The sequence below is a fragment of the Echeneis naucrates genome, chromosome 14 (genome assembly GCF_900963305.1).
Source record: "Echeneis naucrates chromosome 14, fEcheNa1.1, whole genome shotgun sequence".
Classification (NCBI taxonomy): domain Eukaryota; kingdom Metazoa; phylum Chordata; class Actinopteri; order Carangiformes; family Echeneidae; genus Echeneis; species Echeneis naucrates.
This window is the reverse complement of record NC_042524.1, coordinates 8,386,669-8,409,813: the sequence shown is the minus strand read 5'-3', so window position 1 is coordinate 8,409,813 and position 23,145 is coordinate 8,386,669. Positions and strand designations below refer to the sequence as shown.

The 23,145-nt window shown below is 40.8% G+C and overlaps 1 protein-coding gene across 2 annotated transcripts in view; it reads right to left on the bottom strand.

Moving 5' to 3' along the window:
• Positions 1 to 295: 295 nt before the first annotated feature.
• The window catches only part of sh3pxd2b (SH3 and PX domains 2B), a 32,220-nt gene continuing 9,370 nt past the window's right edge, over positions 296 to 23,145 (bottom strand). Inside the window, exons 3-14 of one of the 2 annotated variants that reach the window (XM_029518699.1) lie at positions 20,590 to 20,665; positions 15,333 to 15,409; positions 10,949 to 11,040; positions 7,352 to 7,377; positions 6,915 to 6,950; positions 5,553 to 5,684; positions 5,289 to 5,390; positions 3,452 to 3,569; positions 3,124 to 3,335; positions 2,815 to 2,861; positions 2,605 to 2,730; positions 296 to 2,453 (exon numbers count right to left, since the gene is read on the bottom strand). In XM_029518699.1, coding sequence (XP_029374559.1) covers positions 918 to 2,453; positions 2,605 to 2,730; positions 2,815 to 2,861; positions 3,124 to 3,335; positions 3,452 to 3,569; positions 5,289 to 5,390; positions 5,553 to 5,684; positions 6,915 to 6,950; positions 7,352 to 7,377; positions 10,949 to 11,040; positions 15,333 to 15,409; positions 20,590 to 20,665 — 2,580 coding nt within the window. In that variant the 3' untranslated portion in view covers positions 296 to 917. The remainder of the gene's footprint in view (positions 2,454 to 2,604; positions 2,731 to 2,814; positions 2,862 to 3,123; positions 3,336 to 3,451; positions 3,570 to 5,288; positions 5,391 to 5,552; positions 5,685 to 6,914; positions 6,951 to 7,351; positions 7,378 to 10,948; positions 11,041 to 15,332; positions 15,410 to 20,589; positions 20,666 to 23,145) is intronic. The other variant, XM_029518701.1, reaches the window with a different exon arrangement.

Here is a 23,145-nt window from a genome sequence, read left to right as displayed (position 1 = left end):
AAAAAATGGCTAATACAATGGCAAGTAAAATGAAGAAATACAATGCACTCTCCTCCTCCTTCCTGAAGCATGTGCAAACCTTAAAACTTAAACCTCAGCTGGATATGACTGGAAAAAGTGCACATCTGCTACAAGTCACTGTCATTAATTCTGTAGTCACGAAGAAAAGCATTACAATAGCACAAAACTAATATGCATTTTACTAGTATAACAAACAGCACTTCTACGTGGCAAAGACCAGTCATAGCTAATAGCATGTAGTCACTGAACTCTCTTATTGAGTGCAGCCTTTTACTGATGAATTTAGTAATATCTTCTTTTTTTGTTGTTGTTGTTTTGTTTTGGGTTTTTTTTTTTTCGTTTTCTTTATCTGCTTACTGCTGGAGAGAGACCGACTGGAATTAAATATCTCCTGTGATGCAGATTTACCTTTTTAAAGATTCTGGCAAGGACTTTGTCTACAGTTGCGTACAGTTTATTAAGCACTGAACCACTCAGCATATTATATTTAGGCACCATATCATAGAAGGCATGGGTGTAGATACATTTATCGCTGTTATTTGGCCGAGCCTTTGTAATGACAGGACTGGCACAGGCTGCAACTACCATATGAGAAAGAAACTAATTAACTAATATTAATATGTACTATTTAGATTTTTTTAATAAACAAACAAACAAACAAAAAAAAAAAAAACAGGTAAACATCACATGACCCCAAGAGAACATGTGTTATTGCTGGTTCAGTTTAGGTAGAACATCCATATCAAAATTAAACATAACGAATGCTTCAATAAAAAAAAAAAAAAAAAAAAAAAAAAAAAGGTACCTATAAATTAAAAAAATGCTAATTAGCTACGAAGTAGTGATGATTTGTTCATTTAAATTCTTATTGCAGTGGTTCGGAGACCACACCTACACTATGGTTTCTTGCTCAGGTAATTTGAGGGAATCCAGCCCTCAACTTCTTCTCCTACATTTTTACAAAACCACCAACCACTGCTATTTTTCTCCAGCACCTCGAACAGTGTGCCCACCTTGAAGCCAGATGTTTGTTCATCCCCTTCAAAGTCTGCCACAGCTAGATACAGCTCATCCTTACTGGGCTCCTTGAGTAAAGGTGGAAGCTTGTCCTTCGGTGGGCCAGGCTTCTCGCTCTTCACCTGGGGCTTGGGGGGAATGGGGACCTTACTAAACTTTGACTCTTCTTTCTCTTTGCTTGCTGGTGCTTGACCAAAGCCTTTGGGTTTCGGCGGAGGGGGTCTGCTGAGTTGGGGTGGCCCAGACTTGGGACTGTCAGGGCCTTCTTTCAGAGCAGAGGGGGGTTTGAGCTCAGTCGGACTGGATGGGTCGGTCTTCTTTGGAGGTGGAGGTCTTCTTGGAGCCAGGGTGGGGGGTCTCTGAGGTGGCTCCTTGTGGGGAGGCACTGCTGGTTTTGAGGAGGGAGGTGATGAACTCTCCTGGCTGTGACCATTAACGTGTTTTGGGGGCACCTTTGGCTCATCACAGAACTTACCATTGTTGAGAGTAGGGATGTGGATGGGGGGAGAGCTAGGTGGGGAACTGGGGCGGGAGCTAGTTGCTGCTGCTGAGGTGTCATTCTCGGCTGACGCAGAGCCGAGATCTGCAGGTTTTGATGGCCTCAGCTTACTTCTCAGGTTGGTGATGTCCAGTTTGTTCTCTGCAGGGGGTTCAGGTTTGGCAGCTGGAACAGGTTTAGGTCGGATCACTGGCTTGGGCTTTATAAACATCGATGGGCCAGGTGCCTCTGGCTTTTCCTCCTGCACTTCTGGTTTGGATTTTGGTGGCTGCTTAGGTACAGGTTTCAGATTAAACTTTTTCACCTCTTTAGCAGAGACCTTGTGACCACACTCAAGACCCATCTCATTCCGAAGGTGAAGGGCTTTGCTCTTATCATCTTTCTTGGCCTCTGTTGGTTTGTCGGGTTTGAAGGGGGCTGCTTTGGGTGTAACCAGTGGCATGATGACTCCAGGAGCTGGTGGTTTTGGGGGCAAAGGTTTAGAATGATCAGGCCTTGCTTTCTCACCTATCTCCGATTCAAAGCCCTTATTAATGGACTCCCTTCGAGGTGGCAGAGCTGGTTTCTCTTCAGCTGGAGGGGCAGCTGGAGCTGGAGGCAAAGGCCCAGAGAAGGCAGAGCCCCCCTTGTTGGCATTGGGCTTCCAGTCTCTCAGCTTAGGCCGGGCACATGACTCAGTAGCTGTGGTTGGCTCATCTGGTAAAGGCTTGGACCAGCTGTCATCCGTGCCTGAAATGTTTGAGGAACCACCATCTTCCAGTCGCAGCTTCTCCATCTCATTGGGCAATGGGGCAAGGAAATTCGGCCGCACAGCATTACTGGTCTTCTTGTACTTGTCAATAAAGGTGGCGGGGGCCCAGCCCTCTTTGTCATCTATCTGTATGTACCACCAACCACTTGCATTCTTCTCAATTACCTAGTAGATAAAGAAAAGTAATTATATTTAACTTTTTTTTTCATTCTACTTTATCATTAAATATAAATCACAAATATAAATAAATTAATTACTCCAGATGGGCTAGTAATAATAAAAATTTCTTCATACTTAATTTGGAGTTCTGACCCACCTCAACTTTAATTCCAGCTTGGAAGCTAATTCCATCAGGAATAGTGGTTTGGAAATCTGCTATGGTGTAGAACTCTTCCTCAACCTGAGGAGGGATTGGGGGCTTGGGCAGGTTTGCACCACGGGGCTGTGCCATGCGGGAGAGAAATGTAAGGTTAGGTTGAGAAAAAATTGAATGCCTCTTCTAATATGCTTCTGTGTCAAATCTTACAATGGTGAGATCTCTGCGTGGAGGTGGTCTGTGTCTTGATCCCATTTCTGTTGAGGAAAAAGACACATTTCGTTAAGGTGTATATTTGCAAAGTGGCAGAGTATCACCCATCTGAAGACTGATCAGCAATCTGAATTATGAAATTCACACATATTTGGCAGCATTGGATCTACGATGTCTTGCCAATAAGACTGGTCTAAAGCTGCATTTACATTTTTATATTTTAGTGCATTACTTGTTTTGACACTAAAGATAGACACCATCAGAAACATGAATGAACACCCCCCCTTTTTTAAATTCACTTATTACTTTTGTTGTTGTCAGAGAAAATTGAGAGCCTGTTTTCTTTCTGGTTGTTGTCCTTATTCTCTTTGGATGAATTGTTTTGTTGGTTCTGTTTGGAAAACCCATCAAGGTCATTTGTACTGGCATGAGCAGCAGAGCCCGCTGACTGCTTCTGGCTCTGAATGTCCAACTTCTTCAGGTAGGATGCCGGGGCCCAGCCCTCACGGCCCTGATACCTGAGTGAGGGACAGACGTACAAAAGTGCAAAAACTGAGTGGGTAGACTGACTGGCAGTTGTGTCTTTTTATTATGTGCATATATCCAGACACTGAATATCAACGATTTGAATTACCTGATCTTCCACCAGCCTTCCAAATTCTTCTGAATCACCTCGACAATCATGCCTTTCTCCAGGTCAATCTCATCCTGGTCTCGGGCCGAATACGGATAAATCACTGAATACTTCTCTTCTAGAGTGAGAAAAAGACAGTAATGTAAAATATAAAACGTCTGCCTAAGATGTGTGTTTTGAAGATTGCTGTGCAGATCAGGGGAGAACGAATAAATGCTATAGTGTAAAAGGGTGAAGGGTAAAAGCTTGGGAGACAAAGCACGCATTTCAAAATATATAATCTAACAACAACCCTCTCCCTGTGCCTTTTAGGATGAGATACTGTAGCTGCCATATTGGCTTTACATTAGCTAACTGACATGACGCAAGGCTTGAGCAGCATCTTGTGGAGTGAGAAGATATAAGATAGACACTTACGCAACACACGAAACACACATACATACTCCACAAATAATCGACACAAACACAACAAACTTGTTACTGTACTAGAATTAGCAATAATTACTGCATTTCTGATTTTTATTTTGTCTAGAGAGATGTAAATCTACAGTTCTGGTCTATCAAGTGTTTATTAATGCTGGTTAATTGAAATGGCACACATTTGACTTTGATAACACTCAAATACACAATCACCTTTGCATGCAAGGATTTAATTTACATGCTTGGGTCTCTCATGCAGCATACATATCATGCATACACATGAACCACCATGCACACAGTTGTGTGTGTGCGCGTACACACACAGGTAGAATAGGGGGGAAAAAGAAAGGCGTGCGCTCCACCTTGCCCAAAGCCTGTGCTGAATAGATCCCCTAAAGTTCTGCGGCGACCCACGTGCCTTGGCAGTGACCAGAATCTCCGAGGCACTAATTCCAGTACAGTAAGTGAGGCAAGATAGGAAGTGAACATTACATGTCATCCCGGTGATATTGTCATCCCAAATTAACACATTTTTAGCAATTTAACTTTGGACTCCAAGCAAGCATGGCATCTAGATGGACTATTTTTCAGTATTGGGACAATTTTCTGATCCATACATGTTTGTGTACCAATATATTGGAGATATTACTGCAACAATAGGTTGCTTTAGTTATGACTTTAATAGTAAGTGATACACCATTGGTCACAGTTAACAATCGTGTATGTAGCTGATGATGTTTACATAATATTGGCCTTGAGAATTTTCATGAATCCCTTATCATGACAGGGGAAGTAGCGCTGACACGTGACTCGACCTTATGCACTTGTCCAATAGGTATTTCATTCTCTGTTTTTGTATCGTAGCTCTAGACTTCTGTGATCACATCATTGGATGATTGTCTAATTTCAGGGAGTGATCCTCCCCATGGCCAAAGGGCAGCCTGCTCAGTGTCCATTTTTAAAACCACGTACTTCTCAGACTCCGAGACTTGAAATCTGGTCTGTAATTTGCATTTTGGCTCATATACATCGTTGCTTAGTATGGCTTTCACCATGTGCTGTACTGCATTCCCATAACATTTCTACATAACCCCAAATTTTTGTTCATGCTTTTGGACTGATGATTTTATGGGCAGAACTTCAACATCATCTATATTTGGTGGTGTGGTGTGGAGATGTTTGCCAAATGGGACTACATGTGGTGTGTACTGCACAGAAAGATAGCAGAACTTTCTGAACTATTTGAACTGAACACTGAACTGCAGAACTATGTTCAAACCTGTTTAACGTCTACTTGCAGTCCCATTATAATAGAAGTAAGAAACAACTCAGGTCAGTTCTCAGAGTTGAATACTCTTTAGATCCCTCACAATACTAAATGACATCAATGAGCCCCTGGAGGGAAAACTTTACGTACCTTCTTCTCCTGGCAGACTGAAGTCATCAGGGTCATCCTGCGCCTCGAGGCAGGTGGCAGGAACCCAGCCCTGGGCATCTTCTGAGCTCACAAACCACCACCCTGAATCAGCAAAACAGAAACAGTGCCAGTTGAGGTATCGAGGTATCAAATTTGAATGAGTTAGTTTCATTCAACTTTTACAGTTTTCAACTGCTGTGATCTTCCCATTAAATATTTTATCTGTCGCTATTAAGACTGTATTGGATTCTGTGTGGACCTTACCAGACTCATTTTTCTCAATGACCTCCACCACCTGGCCCACGTGCAGGCTGATCTCGGAGCTCTCTTGTTTTTCGTAGTCTGTTACTGCCACATACTGATCAAGGAGGAGAGGGTCTGCTGAGGTGGAATCTCCTATTAAGGCAAACAAATTGGTGCAGAGGTTCATTTAGCCTTTTTCCTCACCTGCTGACTTTTTAAGTGAGCTGAGGCCAAAATCCCCATTATGTAAAAAAGCCTCTTCTCATTAGCTGTTGTTCACTGGGGATTTTAGGGTAATATGTGATAAGGTTATGTCTGTGAACTTGGAATCATAAGATTTGGTATGCACAGCTTGGATATTTTTTTAGTTATTACTGACTGACCTTTCAAAATGGCCAATTTTATTCATGCTATGAAGAACTTTACTGAAAATCCAATTTAAGTATGGGAATTAAAAGTAATCTCTAGAGCTAAAGTAAGTGACGAAATGAATTCTGCTAAATTGCTAAGAATAATTTCAAAATCCAAATTTTGTTAAAGCAAGCCAAGTATAAGGTTGAGGTGAGAGGAGGCTTATTTACAGTACGGAGATTCACGCAGACACTGAAGCAGAGGTGGTAGTGGATGTGATTGGAGAGATGGTGAGGGAAACATTGAGCTGACAGATGGATAAAAATAAAAGGAAATTTGCAGAATAGGAGTGGATGGAGAAGTTAAGGAGTCATGGGTTAAGTCAATCATCAACATGGCTGCTTCTACAGAGGTACAAATCAGCACCAAGACCCACCACCAATGTTAGCTACAAGACAGTCTGCATAAAATCTTTTTTTTTTTTTTTTTTTTGGCTTATCAGTCCATAAAACACAACTTTCTTTCCATGAACATCTCTCAGAATTGATTTATGATCAAATAGCCATATCTCTTCTGCCAAGATCTGCTCTATTTCCTCGGTTCTGTCGGTAATGGTTCAAACTATCATTAAAATGGACATTTGACTTCAACCATTTCCAGTGAACTCAGCCATTTACTTCCAACTCTGTCTGTACCAGAAGAGCATTAACTTCAATCTGCCTGACTTTTCCTGATGCTGACAACATAATCAGGCCAGAATATGTGGCCCTATAAGGCACATTACGGATTAAGTCCCCATAATATACATACAATGTTGTCCCAATAAAAGATACCTAATAAACCCAAAGAAATTAGCCACACAGTCCATCAGTTAAACTGCTTGATTCGTCAAGAAAACCAGTGCAAGCCCCCAGCCCTCAACAAAGCCACCTCCCACCTGCCCTGGCCAGGGAGGGACAGGGGAGAGCAGCCCATGAGCAACCCCCTGGGTCACACACACAGCACGCCCAACCATGACAGCATGTTTACTACCTCGCTTTAGGAAAGTAGTCGCTCTCTCCACAAACCCTGATGGAAAGGAAAATGAATGGAGAAGAAAAACTGAAAAATTGACATGGATGAAACTCAAGATCTTAGATGAGTGAAAAGGAAAGACAGGATACATAATGAAACAATGGCAGTTTGTTTCTTTATAACTCGTACATTGAAAATAAGTAAATAAAAAAAAAATCACCTAAATAAATATTAACATAATATAAGCATACATTAAAAACAATTGTGACAGTGGACTCAATTATGCTTGTGTGAAACTCAGTGACCACTAGGTGGAGATAATGTCATATAATACAGATGATTTGTAGAAAGCTGGTCTTCATCAAGGGAAATTATGTCTCCTCTTTCTTTCCAGAGACAGAAAGAGAGAGAGAGAGGTCACCATTTAAAATCCACAAAATAAAGCTGCCTCTTACCTGATTTCTTCTTTCCAATGGGTTCCCTGGTAACGAGAGGAAATCATCACAATACTACCAGGAAATAGATCATTGTGTACATTTTCAATATTCTGACACTAATTGTGCTTTTTAAACAAGCCATATTGACTGTACTGACATGGTGCAACAACACAACGGAGGAGTGATGACGCCCTCCAGCAAAGAGTCAACATCAACTGCCAATATTATAATTTTTTTTATTTTATTTATTTATTTATTTTTTGTTCGATCTGTTTACATGCAACATGTGATGGATGAGAAAAGAATCAGGGAGTGGCGAGGCAGAGTCCGTGTGAATTAGGAGACTGTGGATGGGCTGATGTTAAATTCAATACTGCATCTGCAGTGTCTGGTTTAGACATTAGCCAGATATATAGATCACTCCACAGAAGCAGTCAGAAGCTGATTCAATGGCCAGATTCCCTGAAAGGTCAATGGTGGCTAATGCTCAGTGTTTTACTCCTTCACTTTGTCTCTTTCTCTGCTTCGTTCTTATCTGAATATGGCCCCTTTGCTTTATGTCGCTCCATCGCCTTCTCTTTTTCCATCTCATATCTTCCATGTCTACTCGGCTCTCTCCTTCGTCTCCCTTAATCATTTTTCTTGGCAGCTGCTCCTTCTTCACTTCCTTGCATCAACATGAATGCTCTCAGCCACAAAAAGCGCCGTTCAATTGACATAACTGTTACTCGCAGAGGTTTAGGTCTCAATAAATCTTTACCCATAAACGTGCCCATTAATGTACTATAAAAAGAAATCCCCGCTTAAGCCAACCAAAGCAATACCAATGATGTGGATTATTATAGAGCAGCAATGTTTGTGTCTGTCTGCGTTTGTTTTTGCTTGTGTTGAGTAGAAACCACAGCTCAGTAATGCAACAGACGCAGCTAATAACTAATAACTGACCCTCGGCCTAATATGATCATAACGACTTGACAGCATCAAATCAAATTAATCGACTCTCCGTTTTCATGTTTATCTAATTCTAAATAAAGAACGTTAACATTATAGCCAACTTCAATCTCACATCAGACAAACAGTTGAGTCATATGTGGATGACTGACATTGGAAATAGAGACAAACTATAAATACTTTCAAGTTTGCTGTTCCAGAAAAGATGATGATAATTATAACGAAAATAACAAAAGGTGACATCTGTGAAAGGCAATTTTAAAAGACACTACTGACTCTGGGTTCTGCTTTTAAGAGAACTTTTCAAATTAAGACGCTCCTTTTCTACACCTGAAGTAGGCACATTCCTGTAGGATTGATTATTGAAATGCTCCCCCTCATCACATCCTTTGCTCAAGTCACCCTTTCACCTCCTCACCTCATTTTCATTCTATATCTTGATCCACGATCTAATTCTCTTCTCTTCCCCAATCATTTCCATTTCTTTACCTCTTTACTTTCTTTACTCTATCCTTGGTGCAACACTTTTTTTCATGCCTCTCTGCATCTGGTCCTTGCAGTCTGTATTCCTGCTCCCCTCCCTCACACTTTGCTGTTCTTAAGGAGAAAGCCCAAGATATCCCTCTCAGTGCAGTAGATTTATAGGTCATGATAAATCTTCTCCCACAGAGGCTGCTGTGTCTGTTCACCAGCCCTGTTGTCAGTCAGCCAGACAACAGGCTGCACTAGCAGAAAGCTGTAATCCAATTTCAATAAAAGACAAACCAAGGTCTTTTCTATATTAATCCACCTCAAGTAAATGCCCCATCTCTTTTCCGCTCCTCCTAACACATGCTTGGGGTTTTGTACGAGGAGTAAGGGGGCATATGTCCTTGGCAACCTTGTGGAGGGAGGACAGAAGACTAAGTGGGTGTGTTTGTGTGTGAGAGAGAGTGAAAGAGAAAGGTCCAGCTGTCAGAGACTATACTTAAAGATTAAAAATGAATCTTTCAGACCTAATCTGCATTTACTATGAGACAAGCCTTATTTTCCAATTCCCAATTTCAGAGCAATTATATAAATGATAGACGGCCACTACAGACTAAAAGATGTTTCCCCACAGCAAAGAGGGCCTCGGAAATCTTCTTTTGCTTTTGCATAACTGTAATTAAAAGTAGAAGCATTATTTTTGGTCTTAATCTGAGTTACAGGGGGTAACGTTTACCACACTCAGGATGACAGAAGCACTTCTGCTAACTGGCATGTTCCCAAATATCTGATTCACATATTTATCACAGGACCGGGGCAGCAGTAAGCTCTGTAAATTATGTGACGGCAACAGACAGCACGGTTCAATGTGACATTTATTACATCCACATTACAGATGGAGTGAGTCCTCATCTCCATCCCCCTATCAGCTGTACATGTTCCTCATGTCCTTGAGCAGAGCGGAAATGAGTAGGAACTAATTCTAAGTACGATATAAATGTTGTACTGCTTTAATGGCGTTTTAATTTAATTACATGATGTTATTTCCTCAGCCACAATTTGGAGTATTATGAGATCTATACTGTATGGATTGTTTGGATGAACACAGGTTGCACTGACCATCACAGAGATTCTCATTTTGCCAACATTTTGATTATGACAAAGAATCTACACATATAAGTTTTTAGGTCAAATGCAGCGTTAAAAATGTCAAGATGATTAGACATGCCTGAGCCGGAGAAAGTACCTTGCTTAAGGGCATTGTAGTAACTGTGAGGGATATCTCAGAAAAAACACAAATTATTAATTAGTAGTACAAAATGTGGAAGGATTCATTTCTCCTATAGAAACTGGCAAAATAGTGAGGTTTTTACTGATGCCGTGGAGTAGAGTAGAATAAAGCCTGTAGGTAAGGGATTGGGACTCGGTGAGACTTTAATTTATTCGACTCGTAATTTGTAACCATGTATCAAAAAAATTGAGTGCTCTCTTTCTGGATACTTTACTGCTTTCCCATCATGAACTCCTTTCATATATAACTGGAGCTGTCGACTCGTTTTCCTGCCAACTCGGGCCGGTGCCACACATCAGTATGTGATGACAGCTGTTGGTGTAAAAACCATCTCAAGGGTTAAATGTGAGCTGTGAATTATGGGTCCTCTATGAAACCAGCCACCCATAACCTCCACTGCCCTAAAGGTGCTACCAACTTTAATAACAACACATTTGCAAGCACAGCCCGTGTGTAAAGTTTTGTATGTATAGTGTGAGTGTGCTGCAGGCAGGCATTTGCTGCCCGATGATGTCTTCACTTTAGCACATAGTAACTGTCAGCGCTGGATATGATGCTAATGTGTTGGATGAAATTTGCAAGAGACAACAGAACAGGTCTGCACACCTTCAGAGCAGCCGTGCAGTCTCAGCTGTCTGCAGCCTGGCGGCTGATCTGAGCTGTAGCTGCATGCTTACATGCAAACTCAGCATTTGGGGGGTGGGGGGGAATGGCCCATTAAGTTTGCTTATGCTTGAAAAAAATCCAACAGGTACAGGTGCAACAATATGAACTCTCATCCGTTAGAGGATGTAATGAATGTTCATTACTGGCAGGCTGGAGATAAATACATAAATGGGCGTTTTTCATTGTGTGAGTCTGAGCATTTCAAACTGAAACCGAGTGTTTCCACGTGTGCTACTTACTCCTTTGGTGGGTTGAGGTCTTCAGGTCTGGTCTCAAAAAATACTCTGACCTCCTCGCACTGGGAGATGTAGACCGGCAGCTGAATGAGAGCCTGCAGACACAAAGCATAGCAGGAAACTTAGGTAGTCACACTAAGTGGCAATCCAAACCACTTCAGTATGCACAGAAGTCAATCAGAGATGAAATATGCTGTTCAATTAGTTACGTTTCCAGTTCAACACCACTGCTGGTAAACATTAGTGCTGTACAAAAGCCATGGAGCGACTGGTTGATCTAATGTTCATATGCTGGAGGTTTGCCATAGTTATGTTTAATTGCTAAACAGATTTAAGCAAGAAAAGCTTTAAACATGGCGGCCTTTATCTCAAACAGTGGATGTAGTCAGATTTAACACATTCTTTGTGGCAATGTGGCAAAAATGTCAGTGACATTCAGACACTACAGGTGACCCTTCAAGTGACTCAAGTTCAAAATGTAATTTGATATTTGGTGCATACAAATGAGAAATTTCTTCTATAAATTCTGCTATACTGTCTAGTATTTCATGTTTTTTTTTTTTTTATTGTCCTCACACTGTCTGTGTTTTCTAAAGTTAAAAAACATAACTTCAGAATAAGATTTTCACACTTTCTTTGCAACGTGTTTTTCCAATTACACCAGCTGGATGTGTTTCTAGTCTCTGGTCTTCAGCCGAGTTCATTGATCCGGCTCATCTACCTCCCTCCCTCATTTATTCCTCTGTGAAGGATCACTAGCAGCAGAGAGATGAGCTCTGACAACACAGCCGGAGATGAAAGACAAACAGCCGCAGTCAGTTTCCTCCTTATTGGTGTGATCTCACTCACACAGACAGCTATCATGATACTGCACAGTTTCATTTTCGAGGTCCCCTTCTCTTTTTTTCCCCTCTTTCCAGGGCCTAACTCTTTATCTGCTTCTCCTTGTTCAACTCTCACTGGCTTTCATCAACACAGATAATCACCTACATGGCTTGATCCCTCAAACCTGAAGACAGAATAAGTGTCGCCAATGACTCTGTTCTGACTACCTCGCTTACTGCTGAGGGAGCTCGGTCCCTCCTTCTCCTCCTTCCATTTGCTGGCAGCCAAAACTCAATGCTATCCATCATGCTGCCTCAGCTGGCCACCACCTCTGATTTTAATACTCCTAAGTGTTTTAGTTCTGTCCTTTAGGATAGCAGAGTCTCTGTCTGTCTCCTCTTTGACACATACTGGAATGAAGACAGGAGTGAAGCCAAATACACATCCAAGGTGTCCTTGTCCCATTTGCCATGTTTACCTCGTCACATTTATGACCATAAATTTATGCCAACAAGTTGCGGTGAAAAAGAAGTGGCTGCTGCCACAGATGAAGCATATTCAGTGTTTTTCATTAGTGAAGTCATAAAGATCGTGCATGTGTTGCCCCCCCCCCCGCCCAAAACAAGCTTGCTGATTCATGGTGCATACAAAATTGTTATTATAATGTTCTCAAGTTAACTAAAACTACACCGTCCCTCTCTTGTGGCACAGCAAAGCAGCTGATTTAAGACTTTTTCCTGCTGGTGACCTCCAGAATTCCCTCACAGTGTCTAGTCCTGCAGCCCTGAGCCTGAGGTCAGAGAGCCGGCTATTCCCTCATTGGATTTATCCCTCTCTTTGTGTCAGCCTGCAGCCCGTCCACTCATTACAATTCTCCCCAGGGAGCAGACAGCAGGGAGGCTCAGGGTACATTACAGCAAATGGACTTTATGGGTGTTCTTTACAGCAGGCAGCATTAAGGTAATTGTGTGTGTGTGTTTTCTCTCCAAAGAAAAGTGGGTAATGGAAATTCCTCTAAAAAGGTACAGTACATTGTGACTGGTTCTGCACATAACATCACATGTGCCCTTACATGGCTATCTTGTCAAACAGCAACCAAGAATGACTAAGATTTTATATTGTTCAGTCGGTTACATCTGAAAATCATCATCCAGTGAAAAATGTATTAAAATCAAAAACGGCTTTTGGGGGGGGGGGGGGGGGGGGGGGGGAGTACTCCTTTTTTGATTCTTTGGATCCATAATAAAGGATAGTTAGAGGAGTAATTTATGCTGAATGTTAAGACTCGAAAACATAATCTCTTTATAAATATATAAAGAGATTATGTTTTCAAATCTTTTGAATGGCAACTAGTGAAGGTCAGATAGAAATTGCTTAATTATTACATTGCTGACATTTTGATGTGATGCGGTTCATCAAGCTGTGTGACCGAGATAGTCAGCCTGGCTCAGCAGCCTTTGCTCTTGGTTTTGCAAACAGTCTCTGATTTCATGTTTTTTTCCTCTCTTTTTTCTTTCTATCCAACTGTTTTTCCTGACTTGAATGAAAACATAAGACCTCACAACCAGGGAAATTCCATGAGCCAGGTTAAAGCGTCAGCTGTACAACAGAGGGGCTGATTCAGCTCTTCCTACAGAAAAACATTTTACATTTTACCTTGTCAGCCTGGACAAACACACCACCTTTGTATGTGCAGTCAAGTTCGGATTTGTTTCAGCCGTTCAAATATAATTCCCAGAAGTCACTGCCAAAGCTTAATCCTGCCTATCACTGGGCTGGGTGAGGACGCCGCTGATGTGTCCTAAACCGCATTTTAACAAAATCTGAATGTCACTCAAAGACTGTTCACTCAACAGTCCTGCTTTTAAATAACTTCCAGAAATTTCCACCATAACAACTCTGAGTGCACCACTGAAAACTATTCCCATAAACATCTACACCCACAGACATGAACCCATAACTCCAGCCTTTCCCATAAGTGGTTAAAGGTGTTACCTACACCAGCTGTGCATTCCTCTAACCCCCCAAGTGACACTTGCTGGAATATCATACATAAAACCTTTTATCTTCACGCCTTTTCCATTATTATTTATATCTACAAAGGAAGCAGTGACAAAAGGCCCAGCAGTACAGCATCAGACCAGAACAGTACAGTAATGGTTTCATGAAGCTCTTTGTAGGGATAAAAGTATAGAGGTAAAAAAAGAGGGCATGGAAATATGGGCTTGTTCATCACATCCTAAAATTCTCCTTTTCACAGAAGAGGAAGGAGGTGTGGACTGGTTGGAGGTCCTTTGGTAAACCTTTAGTCTTGAGAAAACATAGCCTATGGGGTGTGGATGTGCTGATTGGAGTGACCACCGCATCAGTACCCACTACAATAGGTAATACAACTCGTCTTCCTGGGGTTTCAAAAGACACCATTTCACACCTACATCATAAGCATCTGTGGCCTTAATACCCATATCTATTTTTACCACTTCACCGCAGACTCCTTCATTAGTTAGTGCAGATGTAGAGGAAATGGACATTTTTAAGCTATTGTCTTGGATTATTTTCTGACAGCACAAAACTACATGTGGTTGCTAAGAAGAGGAATCCATCATAGTGTATTCATTTAGGATTCTGGGCTAACATTTATGTCAAAATGAGACAATTATTTTCCAGCTATTGGCAGTTTTATGGTCACAGCTCTGCTACACTGGAGCCTGAATTTGTACAGTTCAATTAGTCGGCCTTTTCCCAAGGCCAAGTGATTTATCTCTTTGGGAAAAAGCCATGTAATGGGCTGGATAATGTATAGGTTTTACATGATCTTTTTAACTCTGTGGTATTTCAAGGGGCAACAGAGATCATAAGTGCAATTCTGTCCGTCTTCTGTCACTGGCATTAGCATAAGACAACATATATTCTCTTTTTTAGTTACTGTGCTACAATCGATTATTGTTTTGTTTAGCTATCGAACAATAGTTTTCCTCTTTAGTAGATAGACAACTGGTCCCATGAGAAAGGATTTTCTTTTAGTTTGTATGCTTTTGTATGGAAGTCAGAGTCAGTGACAGAGCACCTGGGGAGCTCTTAAGACTCCTCACCAAGCCTTTATGCCCCTGCTGCCATAAATGCACTCTCAAGAGAGTTCAGTATGGCACACAGCACACGCTGCCAAGTTAGAAGGAAAGTGCAATGCCATTATTCACACAGCTGTTCATGTAAAAATGTAATCCTCTAAATTTTGTTCCATAAATCTGTCAGTGTGACTATCAGATAAATTTTCATTTGTGCTTGAGCTTGGTGTTTTGGTTTGGTTTATTTATTTATTTATTTATTTATTTTTTACAGCTACTGTTATTGCAAATGTGCTGCTTCCCATGTTGCTCAAGTTGCATGAGAAATAGTTTTTTAATTTTCCTGTTGACTGAGTTGATACTGTTTCACATTTTAGGAGTAGCGACTTCTTGTTTTTCTACCTTTTTTAAATATGTCAGGCTGAGCGCAACTTTCATGGAAATTCAAGGAATACGACTATTGCAGACTTTAGAGGTATAAATCACAGTCCACTCACCCTGCAGTACTCGTTGATGGGCCTTAGCCTTTTCATCGCCACATCTCTGATATGGCTCCTTCTAAACAGGATCTTCCCTGGAAAGTAGAAAAAAAAAAAAAAACTTAGAAGTTGACAGGACGGAAATCCCAACGAGGTGACGTTACATGTTCTAAACAAAACCAATATTAAATGTTGTTGTTTTTTTTTTTTTGTTTTTTTTTTTGATGATATCCACACCAAAGGCTACTTCTCAAAAGGACAATAAGGACAAAGACTTGCAGAATAAGTGGTAAGTTAATTAAGATGCAGACACAGCGGTGTTATCAATATCACTGACGGCACAATAAGGCGGGTAAGAGGCTGCGTAAATAGCAGGCCTTTCCATGTCATGAATAAATGAATTTGGGAAAGCAAGTCATGCCTACATGACAGCTTAAATGCTACTCCACCATTTTTTAACCCGGGGCACAGACGAGCGGTGTCGCCATAACAATAACAAGAAATGGCTACAAATAGGCCTCTTAAAACACTCGTACTTAACGGTATGTCGGAAATTTCTGAGCCAGCATCTATTTTCTCCCCATTTTAGCAGCTGAAGTTTCACTGATAAGTTCACTGAGGCAGGTCTAATGTAAATATATAAAGTAGGCGAGAAGCCAAGGCCGTAACAGGATCCTAAATAACAAAAAGGAACGTGTTTTGAGAAGACACCGTATCGCCACCATCGTGCGGTGAAGGTATTTGTTTAGCGCGTAAATGAAGCAGACTTGCTGAAACATGAGTATATCTCACAGGAGGAGGCCACTAAGCAGCCAAACCTCCTGCAGCTCCACTGCTTCAACAGTGTTACTAAAAATGGCACCCAGTGCTTCCTACACAAATATTTGTTTTCTTTGTTTGTGTGCATCTATTTCTGTTTGTGTTTCTGAATATTGATACCTCTGTGTTAGTGCTCTGTGCATGCAGAGTGGAGGCTTAGGAAAGGAGGGAGCCATATAAGGGAAGGAAACATGAAAAGGAAAGGATGTGATGCCACTTCCTCAGGACACTGTTGGTGGGTGACCCAAAAAAAAAAACTGGACTGCAAATAGAGGAAATCTCTTTCATTACACTTCCTGGTTAATGTCTGACTAAGAATGTGTTAGAGCTGAAGATAAGAGAAAGTACCTCACCATAATATCAATACTTTCAGTGAATAAGGAAGTTGAAGCACTTAATAGATTTGGCTGCTCGTTTGAGTTAATTTTATCAGTTTGGTGGCAGATCTTCAAACACATGGCTGTTCCTGTCGCTTCTGTATCTGTGGCTTTTGTTTTCTAACTTCAAGTTTATTAGAAATGTCAGGGTAAATATCTTTATACAAACATTTATGTGTCCCAGAGTATGAAAATAACTTAGTTTTTCACAACATTTGAACAGGAAAGAGTGGAGTGCTAGGTAAGGAAGAATATTTAAAAGGAAACTGACTAGATGAGGAATGAGAGAAGGCGTTCCTAATCTCTCAGGTGCTGGCAGAGCTGGAACGATACACCGTACAGACACTGAAGAGGTTCGAAAGTCAAACCCCAGATGCGTAATTCTCTTCATTTTTTGTCTTGTTCTTCTGTCTCCTCCTTTGTCACTCCTCAAACAGAAAGCTTTCTTTGACGGGTTTTGCAAAACTCTCCGGGGTCAGGAGGGAAGCACTGAATCAACACTGCACACCCTGTATGCATGGCAGCTCATGGGTGCAGCCAATGAAAAGGGCTTATATGTGGGGGGTTGAAAAGCTGCTTGGTGCCACGGCTGAGGAAGGGTCGACTTTGCGGTCAGCCTCAGTGAGCGAGGCTATCAAACAGCTTTTGTTTCTTGGTGGAGAGTGCGGGAGATGGAAACACAGACTAGGTTGTTGTTCACCTCAAACACAGCAAGCTCACCACACGTGAATTCTTTCACCATTTTTCACCATATTTTGCCTCTTCAGGCTCATTTACATAATACAGTACTGTAGACTTAATACTCAGTCAAACCTAAGTCACAAAACAGAAGAATTGAGATGCCAAAATGTGTTTTGAGACCAATTCAAATAAAATAAAAAGGTTCAGCAACAAGCAGGCCCTTTATAGAAACACATAGAATAAGTAATAATTAGGTGGATGGGCTGAAATGGCCTGCCCTCATAATTAAAGAAAATCCTTTTAACACAACTATGTCAGGAAAATGTTTAAATCCTGTCATTTTTTTTGGGAGTATTCAAGATAGGAAATACTGAGTCAGCATGCAGATCTCGAAAAGATGTGGCCTAACTCAGACTTAAAACTTAAAACCTTGTTTGAGACTTGGGCTTAACTTAACTGAGACTTGATTTGAGAGTTGATGTTACAGATACTGAGAACTGACTTGCGTTTCTGTTGAATGACTAAAGTACGACTTAAATTCATCTGAAATGACACAAAGATTTGTGTCTGTCTGTAATTACTGTTTTCAAAGAAATTGCTGAGTATATATCATAAACAGCCATAAAACTCTACTTTGTTACACCACACGCAAGAGCAGTGATTGTTCCCCTTTCGACACGAGCTGAGTCTGATAGGAGTGTGGCATCAACAAGTTCATGATTACTGTGCAGTTATTGCATGTTTTTCTGCTTACACACGGAGGAATGTGAGTTATTCATCTCCACAGACTGATATTTGACCAGTCAAACATGCTGTACCTCCTACAGTGGCAGCCAGAGAGATTCCCCAGCAGTAATTAAAAAGTATGTGCTGTATGTCTATCATCATGAGGAAGAAGGGGGAAAAAATTACAAATTCATTGTCTACTTCTTGGACAAAAGTTCAGGGGAAAAAAAAAAAAAAAAATCACCTCTTGGATCAAGCAGGGGGCCCTAAAGAAACAGATCCACATTCCATGTTGGGTGTCCACACAAACCCTGACACCCCCAGCTTTAGGTAATTGGTCAAAAGCATATCAGCTCTTTTTCAAAGGCTGACCTGCTGACACTGCTGTAAGGAGCACCGCTCAGGGGTCTGGGTCAGATCAAATTTATCACTTTTTTGTCATGTGTGAACCCATCAAAGACATCAGCCACTGTGTGGTGGGGGGTCTAAAGGAAAAATACATACTATATTATTATATCTTCAGAAAACAGAAGACTCAGAGTCTGGTCAGGGTTGGGGTAGACTATCTACATGCAGAAGCAAAGTTATGCATGTATGCATTTGGTGCAAAGAAAAAAAAAAGTGAAGCAGAAATTCTGCACTATTCACACATGCAGACGAGCCACTTTGCTGATGTTGTTATACCAAAGGAGTAAAAATGTCCTGAGGCCTTGAACAAACCAAAGCAAGAAGGGAAAACCACTTCCGTGCCTTGTTTGGTTTTTGTCAGCCCACAGTTCAGATTTTTGCTGTATCAATGAATGGTTTTCTTGGCTGTCGGGGAAAAACACATCAGCAAAATCAGGCAAATGTTAAGTGGGAGTCATTAGGGTGCTATAGGAGCTGGTGACATTGGTCACATCTACAGGAAAGTGTGCTACTTTTAAAATACATCACTTTTGCTCTGTTAAAGTCAGATTTTTGGAAAGGCTACTGGCCCTGGTGGCTGTTTTGGCCTGGATGGGTAGAAACAGAATCGTGGAACAATCAGAGACCCACTGATTAGGTCTCCTCAGTCACGGTCCAGCCTTTCCTGATTTGTCACGATCCATCCACTTAGAGAAAGTGTGGAAATACATACATAATACACACTTTTTAGCATTCCTGTTCCTCACTTGCGTTTTAAGTAAGTAATCAACCGCAGACTGCGTTCATACTGTCACACACACGTACACCAGAATAAAAGAATTGTCATGTGAGAGGCGTTCTGAGGAAGGTTCGTGTGGATGGAGATTTTTTTCTGATCAGGAGTTTGTACGTGAGTGGATCTATAGCTTCCTTCACAAAAGCTCCAGTTATCCAGGCGCTAAACACAAATAATGTTTTTCCAGCAGAACTTTGCCCTCCTTTAATCGAATTTATACCATCCAAAACTGAAATCAGAAGGTTTCCGTGATTCATAAGGTGCGTTGTTGGCTGTGGTTTCTTTTTTACTGAGTTTATGTTTCCTTAATATGCAATAATTACTGCTCTGAAACAACTTGTATTCTGTAGACTTACAACCAACACTATTCTGAATAAAGCAATAGTGGCTAGTGTATGAGAAGTAGTGAGCAGTGTTTTTCTATCCCTCTTCCCTTCAGAGTTCATCAAATTGTGTGTGTGTGTGTGTGTGTGGGGGGGGGGGGTCTTACAATGAGTTCCAGACCTGCACAGCCACAAAAATAATCCTATCCCCCACTCAGCCCAAGCCTGGTAGGGGAGGTATGGGTGGAGTCTTTGGGTGAGGCTTCCTTTCATACTCTCATAAAGACTTACTTTCATCAGGATCTCAATCCAACACTGGTTCAAAAATGGGTCAAGGACACCCAGAGCCCTCTTAACAACAAACAAACGTCACTGTCACTTGAATTTGTTTGAAAGTAATGGAAGATGAAAAGGAGAAATTGTTTTGTCCAATCATGTATCACGCCCAATGATGTTTTAGGCAGAGCAATCATGCAGATACGCCAAGAAACTCGCCCGATGATGGTTAAATACTTTATTTCTTTTTTTATTCAACTGAAACAATGGCAGACACTCAAGCTTCAGCTCTGATCTATAGAGCATGTCTGACACAAGACAGCTATAGGCCACATGTTGACAGATCGGCAGAGGATGAAGACATATGTTCATGCTCATTATGGAGATGTTATCAATTATGGTTTCTTTGCTATTCTGGCAAGTTCCTTTGTATTCAGTATGCAAAGTCAACAAGCTGCTTTCCTCCATGCTATCCCCAATCAGTGAGTCATTGTTGTCCACATTTCAACTTGGTGCGTGCAAATTTCTTTAACATGCAACTTGAAACGCGCAGGAATAAGACAAAGACACAAGTGCAAGATGACTAAAATGACGTCCCTTGTCTTCCCTGGTGTATTTATGACACATTTCTCTGACACCATTTGTAATTATGAAGCTTATTTATTTATTTGGTCTATAGAATTTCAAAAATAATGAAAAATAATCAGATATCTGATCCAAATTACAGGAAAAAAATCCCCAAATTTTAAACTTGAACCAAAAAGTGCTAGTTTTTTTTTCCCCCAAATATGAGTTCTCATTAAAATAATGATTCTTCTATTCATTCAACAAAATTTGTGTGGGTGTGTGCATGAGAAAGAAGGCTCAGGGTCAATGTGTTTAACTCTTACCTGGTAGGAAAGGAATGATCCTGCGTTTAGGGTCTTTCTGGCCTCCCTCCACTGGGAACTTATCCAGCAACTCCATCTGAAACACACAATCAATTAAAGAATGATTAATACACAAGAAGTATTTACAGTCACATGTACACATACAAACATCACATTAAACACAACAGGATAGCTGAGTTTGGAGAGGAAAGGTCCACATTTTTACATATCAGCAGTTCCTGCGAGGAATTCGGCCAATAAAGGAAGGCCTGCCAATAATTAGGAACGTACTGAGCAGATGGTATGGCTTTCCTCTCTGCTTCATGTGCTGCTGCAGCTAAGGGGCCGTCAGCAGCAAACCAACACTGACACAGTGGAAATATTTCTGTTACGATAATCTTTAAAGTGGCACAGTTTTTCATTTGTTAGTTGAAATGATTTTACCTTAAGAGTAATATGTGTCTATGTAGGCAGGACCACAGAGAACATGTACTGAAGTCTTCTGGTGTCCCATTCAACACATTTTGTCGTTCGTCGTCTGTCACACTGAACTATAGATTCATCTTTTTGGCCTCTCTCATCATCTATTCTCATTTAAGGGTGTGCCTCTATTCAGCTGAGGCCAATAAAATGGCACCTGGCAGCACTGACTGAACTTCAAGTGCACTCTCTCTTTCTGTAATACATTCTCTGATATCTTCAAATCTTCCTTCAAAAGATTTAGGGGTAGAAGTAAAATAATTTAATGTATTTCACAGATTTATAGAAGAATCTTCAGAAACGTATTTGATATTGCAACTAATGGGTACAATCCTGTCCTTCAAAAACGTTAATAAAACACCCTCGTTTGTATGCACAGTTTTTGTATTAACATATTTTTGTGTGACATAATTCACAGGAGCTCATTTAGTTATTTCTATCAGTCTTTCAGAATTGGATCGTATTTGTGGTGCTGGGTTAGGATGGACTGATCTAACATAAGTGTTTTTCCTGTGCCCACTTGCAGAGCACACATTCTGCACACTATCATTACACATGTGCAGATAAAAAAGGCCAGAGGACTGAAAGACAGGGCCAGCAGAACTTTTTTTTTTTGTCTTTGACAGCCCATCCATGTCTGTATGTGTGTGAGAGTGAGTGGGATTTGTGAAATAGTATAGTACCTCAGCAAAATACTGCTTTAGAAATTATTTTTGTTATCAAGAAAAGTGTGAAACTATACAGATGGATTATTGCGCTGTGGAAGGCAGTCCAAGGAAAAGAAGGACTTTAACAAAGGGAACATTTTCTTAGCTAGGCGTTGACCAAAACCTGCGTGACACTAGATTTTCTCAATAGGAATAAGTAGGCGAGACAAACCACATAATACCAAAATAATGAAAGCCTGAGAAGGCTAATGGCGGCAAAGTTAGGCTATGGGTTGTAAGACTGGGTCCAGTTCAATATTAACCTGATGAAGTGATTTTATTTATTTATTTATTTTTTTATTTATTTTTTCATTGCTACAGAGGCATCTGAAGATCAAAAAGATAAACTAGCTAAATATCTAAACCTGGGGGGGGGGTTCCTTCCAGCAAATGTTTAGATGTCTCTGAGCCATGGGAGATACAAGAGCCTCACATCTAAAATATGTCATCAATGTCCCAACAAAAATATAAGGTCCTAAAGTTTCTATTCCTACATGTTTAAACTCGCTGGCTGGTTTTCAGATCCCACAGTGAGTGAATGTGTCCATTCTTTGGTTTTTGGTGCTTCTACATAGACTTTGGGTGCATTATGTATGGCAAGTTTTTGTATTTTGCATTAGTGACCCCACTTGGACAAAGAGAAAGATCCAGCTTGTTGTCAGCATCAAAGATACATGTCTCAAGTTATGAAATGAGGGCTCGACCTCTTCTGATCAACTAAACTTCGAACTATCATTTGGTAGGTGATTGTGTTTTACTTCTGGCTGAATCCTTTGTGGCTTTCACCTTGTGAATTTGTGAATTGGTCAGTCATATTGCCTTGTTTCCGTATTAGTTGATGCTCCATTATACCATACCAACTTCTGTTTACTTCAAAAACATGCTGAGGGATTTATTTGACAAAACTCAGCTTATTTCCGTGGAAGAAGCTAGATGTCAGTAGACAGAGCAAAATTAGTCAAAAGCACAGTCTGGCCATACACAGTTTTGACTTTGTCATGATTAACTTTCATTAATTATTGATGATCAAAATTGGGATTTCAGGGAGTGGTATTTGTTGAAATAGTTCACGCAGCAAGCTTCTGCGAAACGAAAATGAAGTTGAATCAAAATGTCACAAAATGCATCACTCTGAATGAAAATGTTACAGAAATAATAAGTTTGACAGAGCCAAAACTAACAGAGAAAGGTGGGGTGGGGTAAAAAGGCTTGAGGCACTGCACAGTTTATGGAAAAAGCAGTGACTTGTGCCAAATTGTACCCTTTAATACTCTTTATGGACTGTCTAACTAAAGTCAGGTGCCAAACAGACATTGTTACCATAAAACAATGAGTGGCAGAAAGTTCTCTGCATATTAGTCAAGCAGACGGGGCTTCATACTAATGCTGC